Source organism: Echinops telfairi, unplaced genomic scaffold (assembly GCF_000313985.2).
Source record: "Echinops telfairi isolate 266 unplaced genomic scaffold, ASM31398v2 ScPeMD7_3509;HRSCAF=4178, whole genome shotgun sequence".
Classification (NCBI taxonomy): domain Eukaryota; kingdom Metazoa; phylum Chordata; class Mammalia; order Afrosoricida; family Tenrecidae; genus Echinops; species Echinops telfairi.
This window is the reverse complement of record NW_022107407.1, coordinates 17678341-17690773: the sequence shown is the minus strand read 5'-3', so window position 1 is coordinate 17690773 and position 12433 is coordinate 17678341. Positions and strand designations below refer to the sequence as shown.

The 12433-nt window shown below is 44.1% G+C and overlaps 1 protein-coding gene and 1 non-coding gene across 2 annotated transcripts in view; one reads left to right on the top strand and one right to left on the bottom strand.

Moving 5' to 3' along the window:
* Window positions 1–3708, top strand: part of POLQ (DNA polymerase theta) — a 105847-nt gene extending 102139 nt beyond the window's left edge. Inside the window, exons 29-30 of the mRNA XM_004709788.2 lie at window positions 2130–2245; window positions 2698–3708. Coding sequence (XP_004709845.1) covers window positions 2130–2245; window positions 2698–2811 — 230 coding nt within the window. The 3' untranslated portion in view covers window positions 2812–3708. The remainder of the gene's footprint in view (window positions 1–2129; window positions 2246–2697) is intronic.
* A 3654-nt stretch (window positions 3709–7362) lies between these two features.
* LOC115870965 lies at window positions 7363–7461 on the bottom strand. Its single transcript, XR_004047024.1, has one exon. It is a non-coding gene; the product is annotated as a small nucleolar RNA U13 (small nucleolar RNA).
* Window positions 7462–12433: the final 4972 nt, after the last annotated feature.

The following is a 12433-nucleotide window of genomic DNA, read 5'->3' as shown; positions in this document are numbered from 1 at the left end:
AAGATTTGACAAAATAAAAATTTGTAAATTATCAAGGGTTCATGAGGGAGGGGGAAGTGGAGAGAGAGGGGGGAAAATGAGCTGATGCCAGGAGCTTGGGTGGGAGAGCAAATGTCTTGAGAATGACAGACAGGGAAAGATATGACAAAATAATTTGTAAATTATCAAGGGTTCATGAGGGAGGGGTAAGTGGGGAGGGAGGGGAAAAATGAGCTGATGCCGGGAGCTTAAGTGGAGAGCAAATCTTTTGAGAATGATGAGGGCAATGAATGTACAAATATGCTTTACACAATTGATGTATGTACGGATTGTGTTAAGAGTTGTATGAGCCACTAATAAAACGATTAAAAAAAAAACCCAAAAGGGCCCCAGTGGGTCCTGGAGGAGCGCTGCATGTAGAACTGCTTGCTCTATGGGGGTTCCCTGAGTCGTAATGGACGTGATGGCAATGAATTTCTTTTTAAGAGCAACTGTTTCTGTGAGTTATTTACCATACGCACTATATTAGAAGTAGAAACCAAGAAAACTTACAACTATTTATTGACATGTTAAAATAAAATTAACTCCTTATATAGTAACTTAAATAACACATTTTAATGACACTATTTCCTTTTCCCGGGTTTGAAACCTCATGATATGGGGTTTTTAGTGCTAAATCTAGGAGAGTTGACAAACTCTCGTGCACTTATAAGAGAATTAGAGTGAAGCAGGGAAATCACCTCTCAGGCCCCCAGGATCCTCTGAGTTGTGGGGTCATGAAGAAATGGGGTCAGACAGGTTGTGTTTTGTTTTCATCACGCACAGTGTTCTCAGAAGTTGAGGCATAGTCTCCTGGTTGACCTTGCCACCCACGTTTCTTGGCCTATATTGCTGTTTGTTTTCTTTTTTTCAAAATGCCATTTCCATGTTCTTTCCATACTGCTTGGATGTATCACTTCTTATTGTAACATGTACACAGAAATCTCGTTTCTTCCCTGTGTGCCAAATCTCCATACTTCCTCTTTAAATTCTGTTTTGCCACCACCGAGATTGTTAAACCTGCCAGGGGGACTGCATGAAGGTGAGCTTGTACCATACAAGCAAGGCACAGGGGGTTCAAGACCTTATAGGTCAGAAGCTAGGTCACCAAAGGGGTCAAGAGGTCAACGATGTGATCATCAGGGGTCGGGAAAGCTAGTGCATCCAGGCAGTCAGGGAGGTGGGCTAGGTGGGACCCAATGGGGCAGGTTTCAGCCAGACAGGTAAAGAGGTGTATAGGCTTCTAGACCTGTCTGACCCTATCTTGTCCTGACCTCATCTGTCTTTGTTCTCGTGTGAGCGCCACCTCTGAACAAACTTGGCTTCTTCACACGGTGCTGTGCAAAAGCCTTCTCCCTGAGGGAATTCCAGACCCTGAGGGAGACGGAGATGGTACCAGAGCTGGGTCTGAAGGATAAGCAGGCAAGCTGGATGGCAGGGAGGAAGAACTAGTACAGGGGCACACAAGAAGACATTTGTATTGAACTTTATCTGTGTTATCAGTGGCTCTTAATCTGTCGAGTAGGCCCAGCTAATTAGGAAATGATCATCAAGTACATTGCAGTGGTTCTGTGGAGAATCTACTGAAAGGTATGGATTATCGCCACAGAAATCATACACACATAGACTCTTGCTTTGGGCCCTCACTTTAGAATTGCTTGGTGAAGGACCAGTCCTGCCAAAGTGATACTTCCGGCCATAAAAGGACACCAGCAAGTGCCCCCCTTATCAAATATGCCTAATGACAATACAAATACTTCTTGGACCAGGAAGCAGGCTCTGCATTGCTCTGGGGCTATTACTCAGAGACTGAGAAAGAGGAGGTAAAATGGTGGTTAAGATGGCAAGATGCATTTCAGAAGAAAGCTAGGCTGGAGTTGGCGATAGAACTCTTTGTTCTCCATGTGCCGCCTCCATTCTGGGAGGAACTGATGGCGGTTCGCACTTCCCTCAGGCGTGGGCTGGGCATCAGCCACTAGGTGGTTAATGTGCGGTTAGTCTTAAATGGGTTAACCTCTTTGTTGGCATTTCCTAGAGTTTCCCCGAATCTCTGAGAATGTCTCCTACGAAAGAGGCACATGCTGAGCGTTTTGCTTCTTGTCCGTGGGCAGGGCTGTTACCAAAGAGAAGACTGCAAGGGATGTTCTGCCCGATCCGCGGAGGCTTCTTCATCCTTCAGCTCCACGATGAACTCTTATACGAAGTGGCAGAAGAGGATGTGGTTCAGGTATGTTTCCAGTGTGTGTCCATTCCACAGGAAGCTAAGATGGTGTAAGGCAGGCAGGCAGGCAACTTTCTGTCCTATGTCGGAAACCTCCTAGACCCTACCCCAGCTCCAGGATGGCTCAATGAATGTTGAATCTTGACAGCTAAGAGGAGCTACAAGTGCTTACTCCCTTGCTCATTCTGAAAGTAAAGGAATTCCTGGTGCCAGAGATGCTTTTGTCTGGGAGAAGTGAAATGGGAATTTGGACCCTTGACCTAAGAGTTTCAATGCTCCAAGCATTCGAGCTAAAACAGGAGGCAACTCCTGCCCATTGACAGAGACCAGAGTGGGGGATGCCTGGCTCTTTTCAGATTTTATGCCCCAGTCTGACTGACCCCTTTCTCAGGTGGGTGGGTTGGGGAGCATCCCCTTGGGTTGGACCGTTTGTTAACCTGATGCATGTTATTCTGTAGGTAGCTCAGATTGTCAAGACTGAAATGGAAAATGCTGTAAAACTTTCTGTGCAGCTGAGGGTGAAGGTGAAAATAGGTGCCAGCTGGGGGGAGCTGAAGGACTTCGATGTATGATGGCGCCCGGAGTCGGTCTGCACAGGGAAGCCGCAAGATCCCGTCCCGCGTGAAGAATCGAGTTTGCCCTGTCGTGTACTTTGTGAAAACTGAAACCATCAAGTCTGGATAGATTTGGGTTATGAATTTAAAAGGGAGGCTTTCAAAATGAATCTGAGGGTTCACTTTTGGTAGTGTAAAAAACCATTAGCACAACTATTTTTTTAAGTGTCAAAATAAGCAAGGTTATTGATTGTACTCACTCTGAAAGAGCATTTATGAAATTACCTTTTCCTGTTTACTGGGGCTTTAAGCCAGTTCAGAAAACAAGCTTGAAATATGCACTTAGCACTTTGGGTCTTTGTCCGGGTTGAGCGTGAAGAAAGCAGAGCTGCTGCCCGGCATCTCTGGCCCATCTCCCACGTCACCAGGCCCCCAGGCCCTGAGCTCTAGGGCCGCGGGAGCTCTGGGCAGCAAGGACGCAGGCCTTTGGTGATTTTTCTCTGAGCGTCTGCTGGAGTAGTAGGTTAAAACCGTGTCAGAAAATGTATTATGCATTCTGTGAATGGTAAGGTTTGATGTGGATTGTGTCTCAGAGTGAATGTTGTTTCTTTTTACCTTTCTGTCCATCGGTCCTACTGTGAAAGCATTTGGGACACTTACATAGTATAAAATACACTAGACCTCTTCAAGAGGCAGCTGTTTCTTTCAGAACAGATGTTTTCATTGTAATTTAATAAAAATGCAGCCAGAAAGGGTACCCCTTGTCAGTCCTTCACACACCTCTCTCTGTCTCTCTCTTGTGTTCGTGGCATGAAGAGAGTAACCAGGATGAGAAGACTGTACTTTGTAAACCCACTCAAAGTGGAGAATTGACCTTTCTGCTATTGAAATAAAATGAATTTCTGAGAAGCTTTACTTCACCAGTTCAGTTTTTTCTTTAATTATATCAGGTCTAAGACGACCAGAAACCACCGCCTCTTATTTGTCAGCTTGTACAGGGATGTCTGAGCATATTGAAAGTGCACATTCAGAATCAGTTTTCAGAAGAACACTTAAGGGTTTTTCATCAGAGTAAAGAAGAGACTTGCTTTCTAAATAAAGTATAATACCACATCAGTAGTTGAATATTATTACACAGGGCTCTCAGTAGCTATAGTAGTATTTTATTATTTTATTTCTTATTTTTTGTTGCTGGGCAGAAGATGACAGAGGGAAGAGGAAAGTTCTATCATCATTTCTGGGGGTTTTACCATATTTTTACCTTTATCATGCCTCTCAGAAAAACTAGTGTAGTGCTGTCAGTATTCTAGGAGTTTGAGAACTCACACAAGCGGAAGCTCAACATAGCTATCTAGGAGGGTTCTAGAGTGGAGGGGCAGAGAAAAAGATGGATCGACACAGTGGCTGCAACACTGGGCTCCGGCACAGGAACAGTTGTTAGGATGGCGCAAGACCGTGCAGTGTTTTGTTTTGTGCACAGCGTCTTTATGGGCTGGGACCAACTTGATGGCACCTAACAAGAACAACAAATATTTACAGACTTGGAAACTCAAGAGATAGTTCTACTCTGGACAGGGTCGCTGTGAATCAGAATCTACTTGGCGGCACTTGGTTTGGGTTTTCAGATTTTATCCATGTCCTGTTGGGCATAAAATAGATTTCTTCCAAGATAGGTTTGTTTGTTCTAGGAGTCTATTTTAAATTCATTGTTCTCCATTAGCACCATAATTTAAAGTCATCAGTTCTTCATTCTTGTCTGTCTTGGAAGAAAAGCTAGAATGCTCCTTATAAGGGAGGGTGATGAGACGTTGTCTCACTTATTTTGGATATGTTAACAGAAGGGAACAATCCCTGCCAAAGAATGAAAGTATAGGCTAGGCAGGAGGAGGACCAAGCGTGTTCTGAGCCATCTCAGCTCCTGTGTGGCAGCATGGAAGCACTTGGTGATGAAAGTCAAAGACTGCAGCCTACAGAATGGATTACAACTCAATGTCAAGAAAACAAAAATTCACACAACTTGACCAATAAACAACATCATGATAAATAAAGGATTGAGGTTATTAGATTTTCATGTTATTTGGATCCACAATAAACAATCATGGAAGCAGAAGTTAGGACAGTTACAGAGGTTTAAATACAGATATATATATATATATATACACATACATACAATGACGGGAATAGAGCTATGTACATATGTAAAGTATTACAGCAGCAGATGGACATTGGGCCTCCACTCAAGTACTCCCTCAACGCAAGAACAATTTTTTCTGCTAACATGGCACTCTGTGATGTTCACCCTCCCTGACACGTTCGCTGAAGACAAAATGGGTGCATAAGCAAATGTGGCGAAGAAAGCTAATGGTGCCCAACTATCAAAAAATACAGCGTCTTGGGTCTTAAAGGCTTGAAGATAAACAAGCAGTCATCTAGCTGAGAATCAAGCATGGAAGAAGCACACCAGCCTGTATGACCACGAGGTGTCGATAGGATCAGGTATCAGGCATCAAAGACCCCAAATAAAAAAAATCATATCGTGAATGAGGGGGAGTGTAGAATGAAGATCCAAAGCCCATGAGTAGTCAGTTGAACACCCCCTGTCAGAATGGCCACAAGGAAGAGAAGAGCCAGTCAGGGTGCAGAATAGCATGGATGAAACATGCTTCCTCGCCCTCCAATACCATGACCCAATTCTATCTTACCAATCTGACTAGACCAGAATATGTGTACTGGTACAGATAGATAAAAGCTCGAAATACAGGGAATCCAGAACAGATAAATCCCTCAGTACCAATAAAGGGAACAGCAATACTAGGAGGGTAAGGATCGGGAGAGGGAGTAAGGGGGAACTGATCACAATGATCAACGTATGGCCCCCATCTCAGGGGTGGACAGCAGAAAAGTGGGTCAAATAATCAAGGGGGCATGGGAGAGGGAGAGAGTGGGAAAAAGAAGCTGATGCCATGGACTCAAGTAGAAAAAATGTTTTGAAAACGACAACATATGTAAAGAGGTGTTTGACAAAATGGATATATGTATGGATTTTGATAGCTGTAAGAGCCCCCAAGAAAAGAAAAACTGAGCAGTGTATCGCTTAGGGAAATCTATTGCACAAGACCTCTTTAAAATGTCAGAGACGTCACTTTGAGGACTAATACCGCGAACCTAGCCCAAGCCATGGTATTTTCAATCATATTCATGTGAAAGCTGGACAATAAAGACCCAAGAAGAATTGATGCATTTGAATTATGGTATTGGTAAAGGATATTGAAACTCGTGGACTGCCAAAAGGACAAACAGATCTCTTTTGAAAGAAGTACAGCCAGGAAGCAAAGATAGGCTAGACTTTGGAAAAGTCATCAGAAGAGACCAGTCCCTGGAGAATGACACTATGCTCAGTAAAAGGTTAACAAAAACAGAGGAAGGCCCGCAAGGAGATGGATACAGTGGCTCAACAATGGACTCTAAGCAAATGTGCAATGTAACGGGACTGAGCATTCCGTTCTGCTGTGCATAGGGGCTCCGTGAGTCGGAACTGATTCAAGAGGCCTAACAAAATCCAGACACTTCCCCTTGCCTGAGGGTAATGTAGATGCTAGGAGTGAAGAGAATACCTGGGGCTTACCGCAGGGCTAAGCAGCAGTGGGGGTGGGGGTGGGAGTCAGGGATGGGCTATGAACTACAGAGGTTGCAGGATGAACAGTTTAGTGGATAGGAGGCAGGGCAAGAGAGAGTTTACGAGGGATACACTGCTGAGGGGAGGCAAGCTACAGCGAGAACCACAGGACCCTGACCTATACAAGAGAGTTCCTCCACTCACCAATGGCCTCACGACACCTGTCAGGGCAAGGTGGGCAAGTGGACAAAGCAGCCGCTGTTACATGAAAGTAAGTAAAAAATAATTGCTACCAAATCATAGAAACCCTTTAAAACAAAATTATCAAAATGTGAAGTTCTTATTTGTCAACCTAGCCCTCATCAATGTCTATATACTTGTGGAGGTGGTGTTTCCACCCCTCTAACCCTTCCCGCCCCAAAATTCTGTGCTCTTTGATTTACACCACATTCACATGGCAGTACGGGCATCATTGAGGGGCTCCAATCATGTTCCTTTTCAATGTTCTTTGAGTTTGGGGAACAAATCTGAAGGGCACCCTCAGAATAGGGTGGGGGGGGGTGGGGGGTGGAGGGGAAGGGGCCAGGAGTAATGTCTCCCAAGGAAATTCTGGAAGGACAGGTATATTGTCACGATGAAAAGTATCATCTTGATGGGAAAAAATGTCCTTAACATGATTTTCCTGTCCATTTTCTCACCAATTCCATTTTCAAGTTCTCTGAAATGTCATCATAAGCTCCTGTGATTGTTCTATCTCCTTTGAGAATATCAGGATTAATCTTTGGAAACCCAAAATGGAGTCGCCATCATCTTCTAAGCGAACCTCCCTCCTGCCTTGAGCTTATCTGGCCTGGCAGATCCCTTTGCAAGCCACTGGTGGAGTGGCTCCATTTTGAAGACCCCCTAATGAGGCCGAGACAAGTGAGCTTGTCTGCAGCCGTCTGATCAGAGAGAGAGAGACGGGTAACGTGGCGGCGTCCTAACAAGGTTTAAGGGAGGCACATGTCACACAAACACGTGGAAACCCAATCGTGTGTGAACTGGAAAAGGCTCTTGTCTTACTCTTGCAGAGGGAATTCTCGTGGACCCTGCGCAGCATATCCAAATGACCTTTGAGAAGAGGACCCCAAAGCAAGGAAAAAGAAGTTATAGAAAAGAAACACGAATTTCCAGAGTTATATTAAAGGTCAGTAATAAAAACTTCCATATTTTGCTGGGTTAATTGTTCACAACTTTAAAGCCAAACTATGCCCTCTTCTGCTTCACATCTGGGAAGCTAAGAGAGCCTGGGCCTCTCTGTAATTGGCAAGAGGTTAAACCATGCAAACTTCTTCCCCACTAGAGAGCTTTTGCCCAGCCCACCCTTTCTCCAAACCAGGCTCTTCCTTCTCTCAAACATTTGGATTAGCTTGTAAGCCACCCTGCTTGCCCCAGAAAGCCTTATTACATGAGAAATAAACCTTTTCTTGTTTTCTTGGTCTGTATCGTAAGTCGCAACATCTGAAGCAAATTTCAGGTGGGGCCCAGCCTACTTCTATAAAGTGCCACATTACACACTATTAGTCTAGGTACTTTAGAAAAACAAATCCACAGAAACTGATGTATAAGAGAGAGTTTTATATAAAGGGTAAGTGCACATCAAGAAAACATCCCAACCCAGTGCTTCCCAAGCCCACAAGTCCAACATCAACCCATTAACCCATATGTCCAACACCAATCCACAAAGTCCTCCATTTCACAAAACACACACAATGATGCCGACTACAGGAGGAAAGCCGAATCAGTGAATGTGTAAGCATCTCACCGCTGGTAGGGGTCTCCACACCCAGCACCCAGGGCTGCATCGGGGTAGGTCCATGTGGCATGTCTTGCAGGAAGTGAGTCTTGCCAGCTGAAGCAGGGAACTGGTAAGGCAGCTGCACCTTGATCTGACCATTACAAAGCAAGAGACCTGAGAACTAGAAAGTTGAGGCTCAGTGAGCCATTTATCTCTCCACCCTTCAGTGACTGACCGTTTGCTATTAGATTGATGACTGCGTCATGGAAATGAAAGTCATTCAAAGGAGTTGAAACTATTTTTGGTAAATTTTGAAACAATTTCAAACTCGAGAGTTTTAACAACAGTACAAAGAATCCTACTTATGTGGAAAACTACGCTCATGTGTTCCCAATCACTCCAACTACGTCATTTATTACAAACGACGCCAATCAAAGGGTACAAGTTGCACCCAGTGCATTTCTCTCTGGTCTCCTAAAGTCTGGAATATCCATCTTTCCTAGACTTTCATGATCTTGACATTTTTGAAGAATACAGGCCTATCATTTTATAGAAAATCTCTCAATTTGGTTTTGTCCAAAGTATTCATTTTTCCCCCTTCTGGTAAACCCAGATGATGCATTTTTGGCAGAGATATCCAAGAAGAAATCAATAAGGACACTCATCAGTCCTATGGCTACGGTGTGGACTTTGATTGGCTTTGATCACTTGATTGCAATGGTGTCTGCTAGCTTGCCCCTGTGTATATCATATTTTTTCTTTATGACTGACATGTATTTTTTCAGAGTTGGAGACATGTCCTGACCCTCCATTCCAAGTCTGCCCTGCTCCAATGTCCACCTTACACAGGCCACCATCACTGCTCCACCCTCCTGTGGCCTGGCCCGCACTGCCCCTGAGGCATCCTTACCCAGAGTGGCCAAGGCCAACCTGTCTGGAAGTGGAAGTGCTCGCAACTGGTGGGCTGAATGGAAAGGAAGGGAGGGAGAACATTCTGAAACAACGGACTGGGCGTTTGGATTTTAAAGAATATATATGCTTGTACTTTTAATTGGGAGGTATTTTGAAGCTTAGGGTTCGTTAGTAGCTTTTAATTTTTTTCCTAGAGAACTAAAACTAGGAGGGAAATTGATGATGGGGGTGGGGATTTTTCCTGAGCAGACTTGGTTCAGAAGAATAAAGATGGTAGCTTAAGGCCAATTCTAGAGATAGATGAACAGAGCAGAGCACATTCTTCCTCGAGGAGTTTCCTAGGTATTGGGTGAGTGAGTGGGTGGGTGGGTGAGTGGGTGAGCATAAACCCATAATAGTGTAATGTGGCTAGGCTAGAGTCCATTGAAAAAGTATGTTAAATTTGTAGGAACATCTTATTTCACCTCAATTTCTCATACAAAAACCTTCACCAAATATATTTTGATCTGTTCTTCACTTAAGATGAGAATCAATCAACATTCAATATAATATCCACCCCAATTTGAAGGAAATTTTGAATGACTTAGTATTCCTAATTAACAAAATCTAGTAAAATTAAAAATACTTGACTGCTAAGCACGAAACAACTCAATCACTAAGCCCTATCTGAATGTCTGTGGTTCAAACCCACCAGTGGCTCCGCAGGAGACAAGACCTGGTGATCTGCTCAAGACTCAAACCCAAAACTCACTGCCATCCAGTCAATGCCGACTCACAGGACAGAGCAGAACTGCCCTGTAACTCTGCATGAGCGCAGAAAGCCTCCTTTTTCTCCGATGGGGCAGGGGTGGTTCCTAGCGGTTGACCTTGTGGATCGCCGTCCACTGAGCCACCAGTTCCTCGCCGGAGGACGACAGCGGGGCAGCACTACTCTGTCCGACGGGTCACTAGCGTCAGAATGGACTGGACCGTTCCCTCAAACAACGGCAGTAAAACCTAAGGATTTGTTAACCTGTGTCTAGGTGCCCCCTCCCCTGTGTTAAAAGTTCAAACAAATAAGCTGCCCTTCGCTCCTCCCTCCCTCTCCCTCCTTTAAAACATGGCGCTGTGAAAAATCCTAGTTGTCAGTGCTGGAGCCAAGTCTTACCTCTGTCCACATTTCATCTCCTCAGCAAACAGCAGCAGTGCATGACATCATGACATAAGAAAGCATCTATGTACAAACATATACAACTTTATTGATATTTCTACAGACTGCAATAATCTTGTTCAATATAGTCACAATTGCTGAATGCAACAGAAAAATAGTAATTTGTTATTTTCTGAAAAGATGCAAAATTTCTGAAGATGAAAGATACATCAATGACTCATCTGTTTCTTATTTTCCTAGAATAAAACATCACATAATGAAGTACTAAAAATCATAAGTTACTAGAGATTTTGATCCTGTGTACAATTCCCCCAAACCACCACTGAGTTTATTTTCTGGCTTCGTGGTTGAGAACGGTGCGCTGTTACAGAAGGGAAGCAGGTGGGAGGCGCTCACTGAGCTGCTTTCTCACTGTCCTACTGCTTCTGCCACGCTGGACTCTCCCTCTTTCACGACACTGGAGGTCAGTCACAGACATTCGTTTTCCCTTTATGCATATGTCCAGTAACTAAGAAAGTAAATTACAGTGACCTTGGAGCCGAGACAACAATCAAATAGGAACAGTTTATTTTCCCTTCTTGCTGAGACAAACTTTAATAAGATACACCTCTCTCAGAACAGGTACCTGGTACCCAGATAGCCTCCAAAAGAAGAGTGAATAATACATTTGGACCTGATTTGGTAAATGCTTGTTTTGAGTGACAACTGTCCAACTATTGAGAATCCCGTTGAGTTTTACATGTTGTGGTATTTATTGAGCTATATCTCATATCTTGTGATATCACAGGTGTAAGACAAACACCTTGATGTTTAAATTGCAACAATGAATGGGCAAGTGACATAGGAGAATAGCACAGTTCTTGAGTTAATATGAGACTGGCAGAAATCTGCACACACATATCTTTGTGAGACACAGAGCAAATATCAACCCCCTCCAAGGCGTTATCTCCTACATCTTGTCTTCCTTGACTCCAGAGAGCCAAGTAGACAATGAGTGCTTTTTAGTTGGCCATAAAAGCAGTGGTTATTAGCCCTGGCTGGACTGAAACCACACTGGGGGCTTAAAAAATACTGATACCTGGTTTCCATAATAAGGCTTATATATATATATATAATTGGGTGTGGGGTGGTTTGTTTAAAGATCCTCAGGTGACTCGTGTACAGATCCTGTTGAGAATCACTCCCCTTGATAAAGGTGCCCTCTGGTGTCTCTGCTCCCTTGCCAGTGCCTCTTCCACGGCTCCCCTCACTCTCGCTCATGCATCACGTGGACAGTTGTTTTTCCTTTCCTGAGTTAGACCTTACCTTCGTTGCATCCCGTCCTTTCAGGATTATGTTCTAAGTAGATATGCAGGTTAAATTTGCTATGCTGATAGCTACGTTCCCTGGCACGGTGTACACACCAGAGCTTCTGTTCAATGGAGGTCCCTGACTGCCTGGCAAGCATTTCTGGCACCTGAGCAGTGTGCCCAGAAATAGCACCTAACCAACTATGTGGTTGCGTCTCCGGGGAGCAAATGTGAAGAAGCTGTGAAGACTGCGGTGTTTCTCCTGACACAAAGAGCAAGGCTGCAACCCCGCTGCCACCGTCCTCCCTCAGCTAGGGTCTTTTCCCCACAAGGGCCGGCTGTGAGCACACAGGCATATACATATATATATATATACACTCCTGGGCTATTGCAGTGAGCCCAAGTCATATATCTATATATATACACTCCTGGGCTATTGCAGTGAGCCCAAGTCAAATATATAGAATCCTCTCCCAGGCCTGCTCAAATGAAAAACTCACGGAATTTATCTTGATCTTTTTCAACCCATCTTCACTCAGTCTTTTATATTTTTTTCCCTCAAAGCCATGGTGATGCCTTAATATAGATAACAGATAGATGGTATCTTCAAAACTGGACCTTTGGATCGCTGAAAGAGGGACTGCAGAAGTACACCTTCCTCAAACCCCCTTAAAAATGTTAGAGATAGGCACCTGAGCTTTGCTGAGAATCACTCAAAGTCTAGGAGATTTGAAATCATGTCTTTTTGACTGAATTACCAGAAAACACCTCAGTTTTGTCACCATCTTTCCAAAGTTGCAGTCAAACACTGATGAGGGTACTAAGTCTGGGGTCAGTGAAGTGTGTGAAGCAAAGTCAGAATCATTGCTCCCGGTAAGCGATGAATCAGCACCACC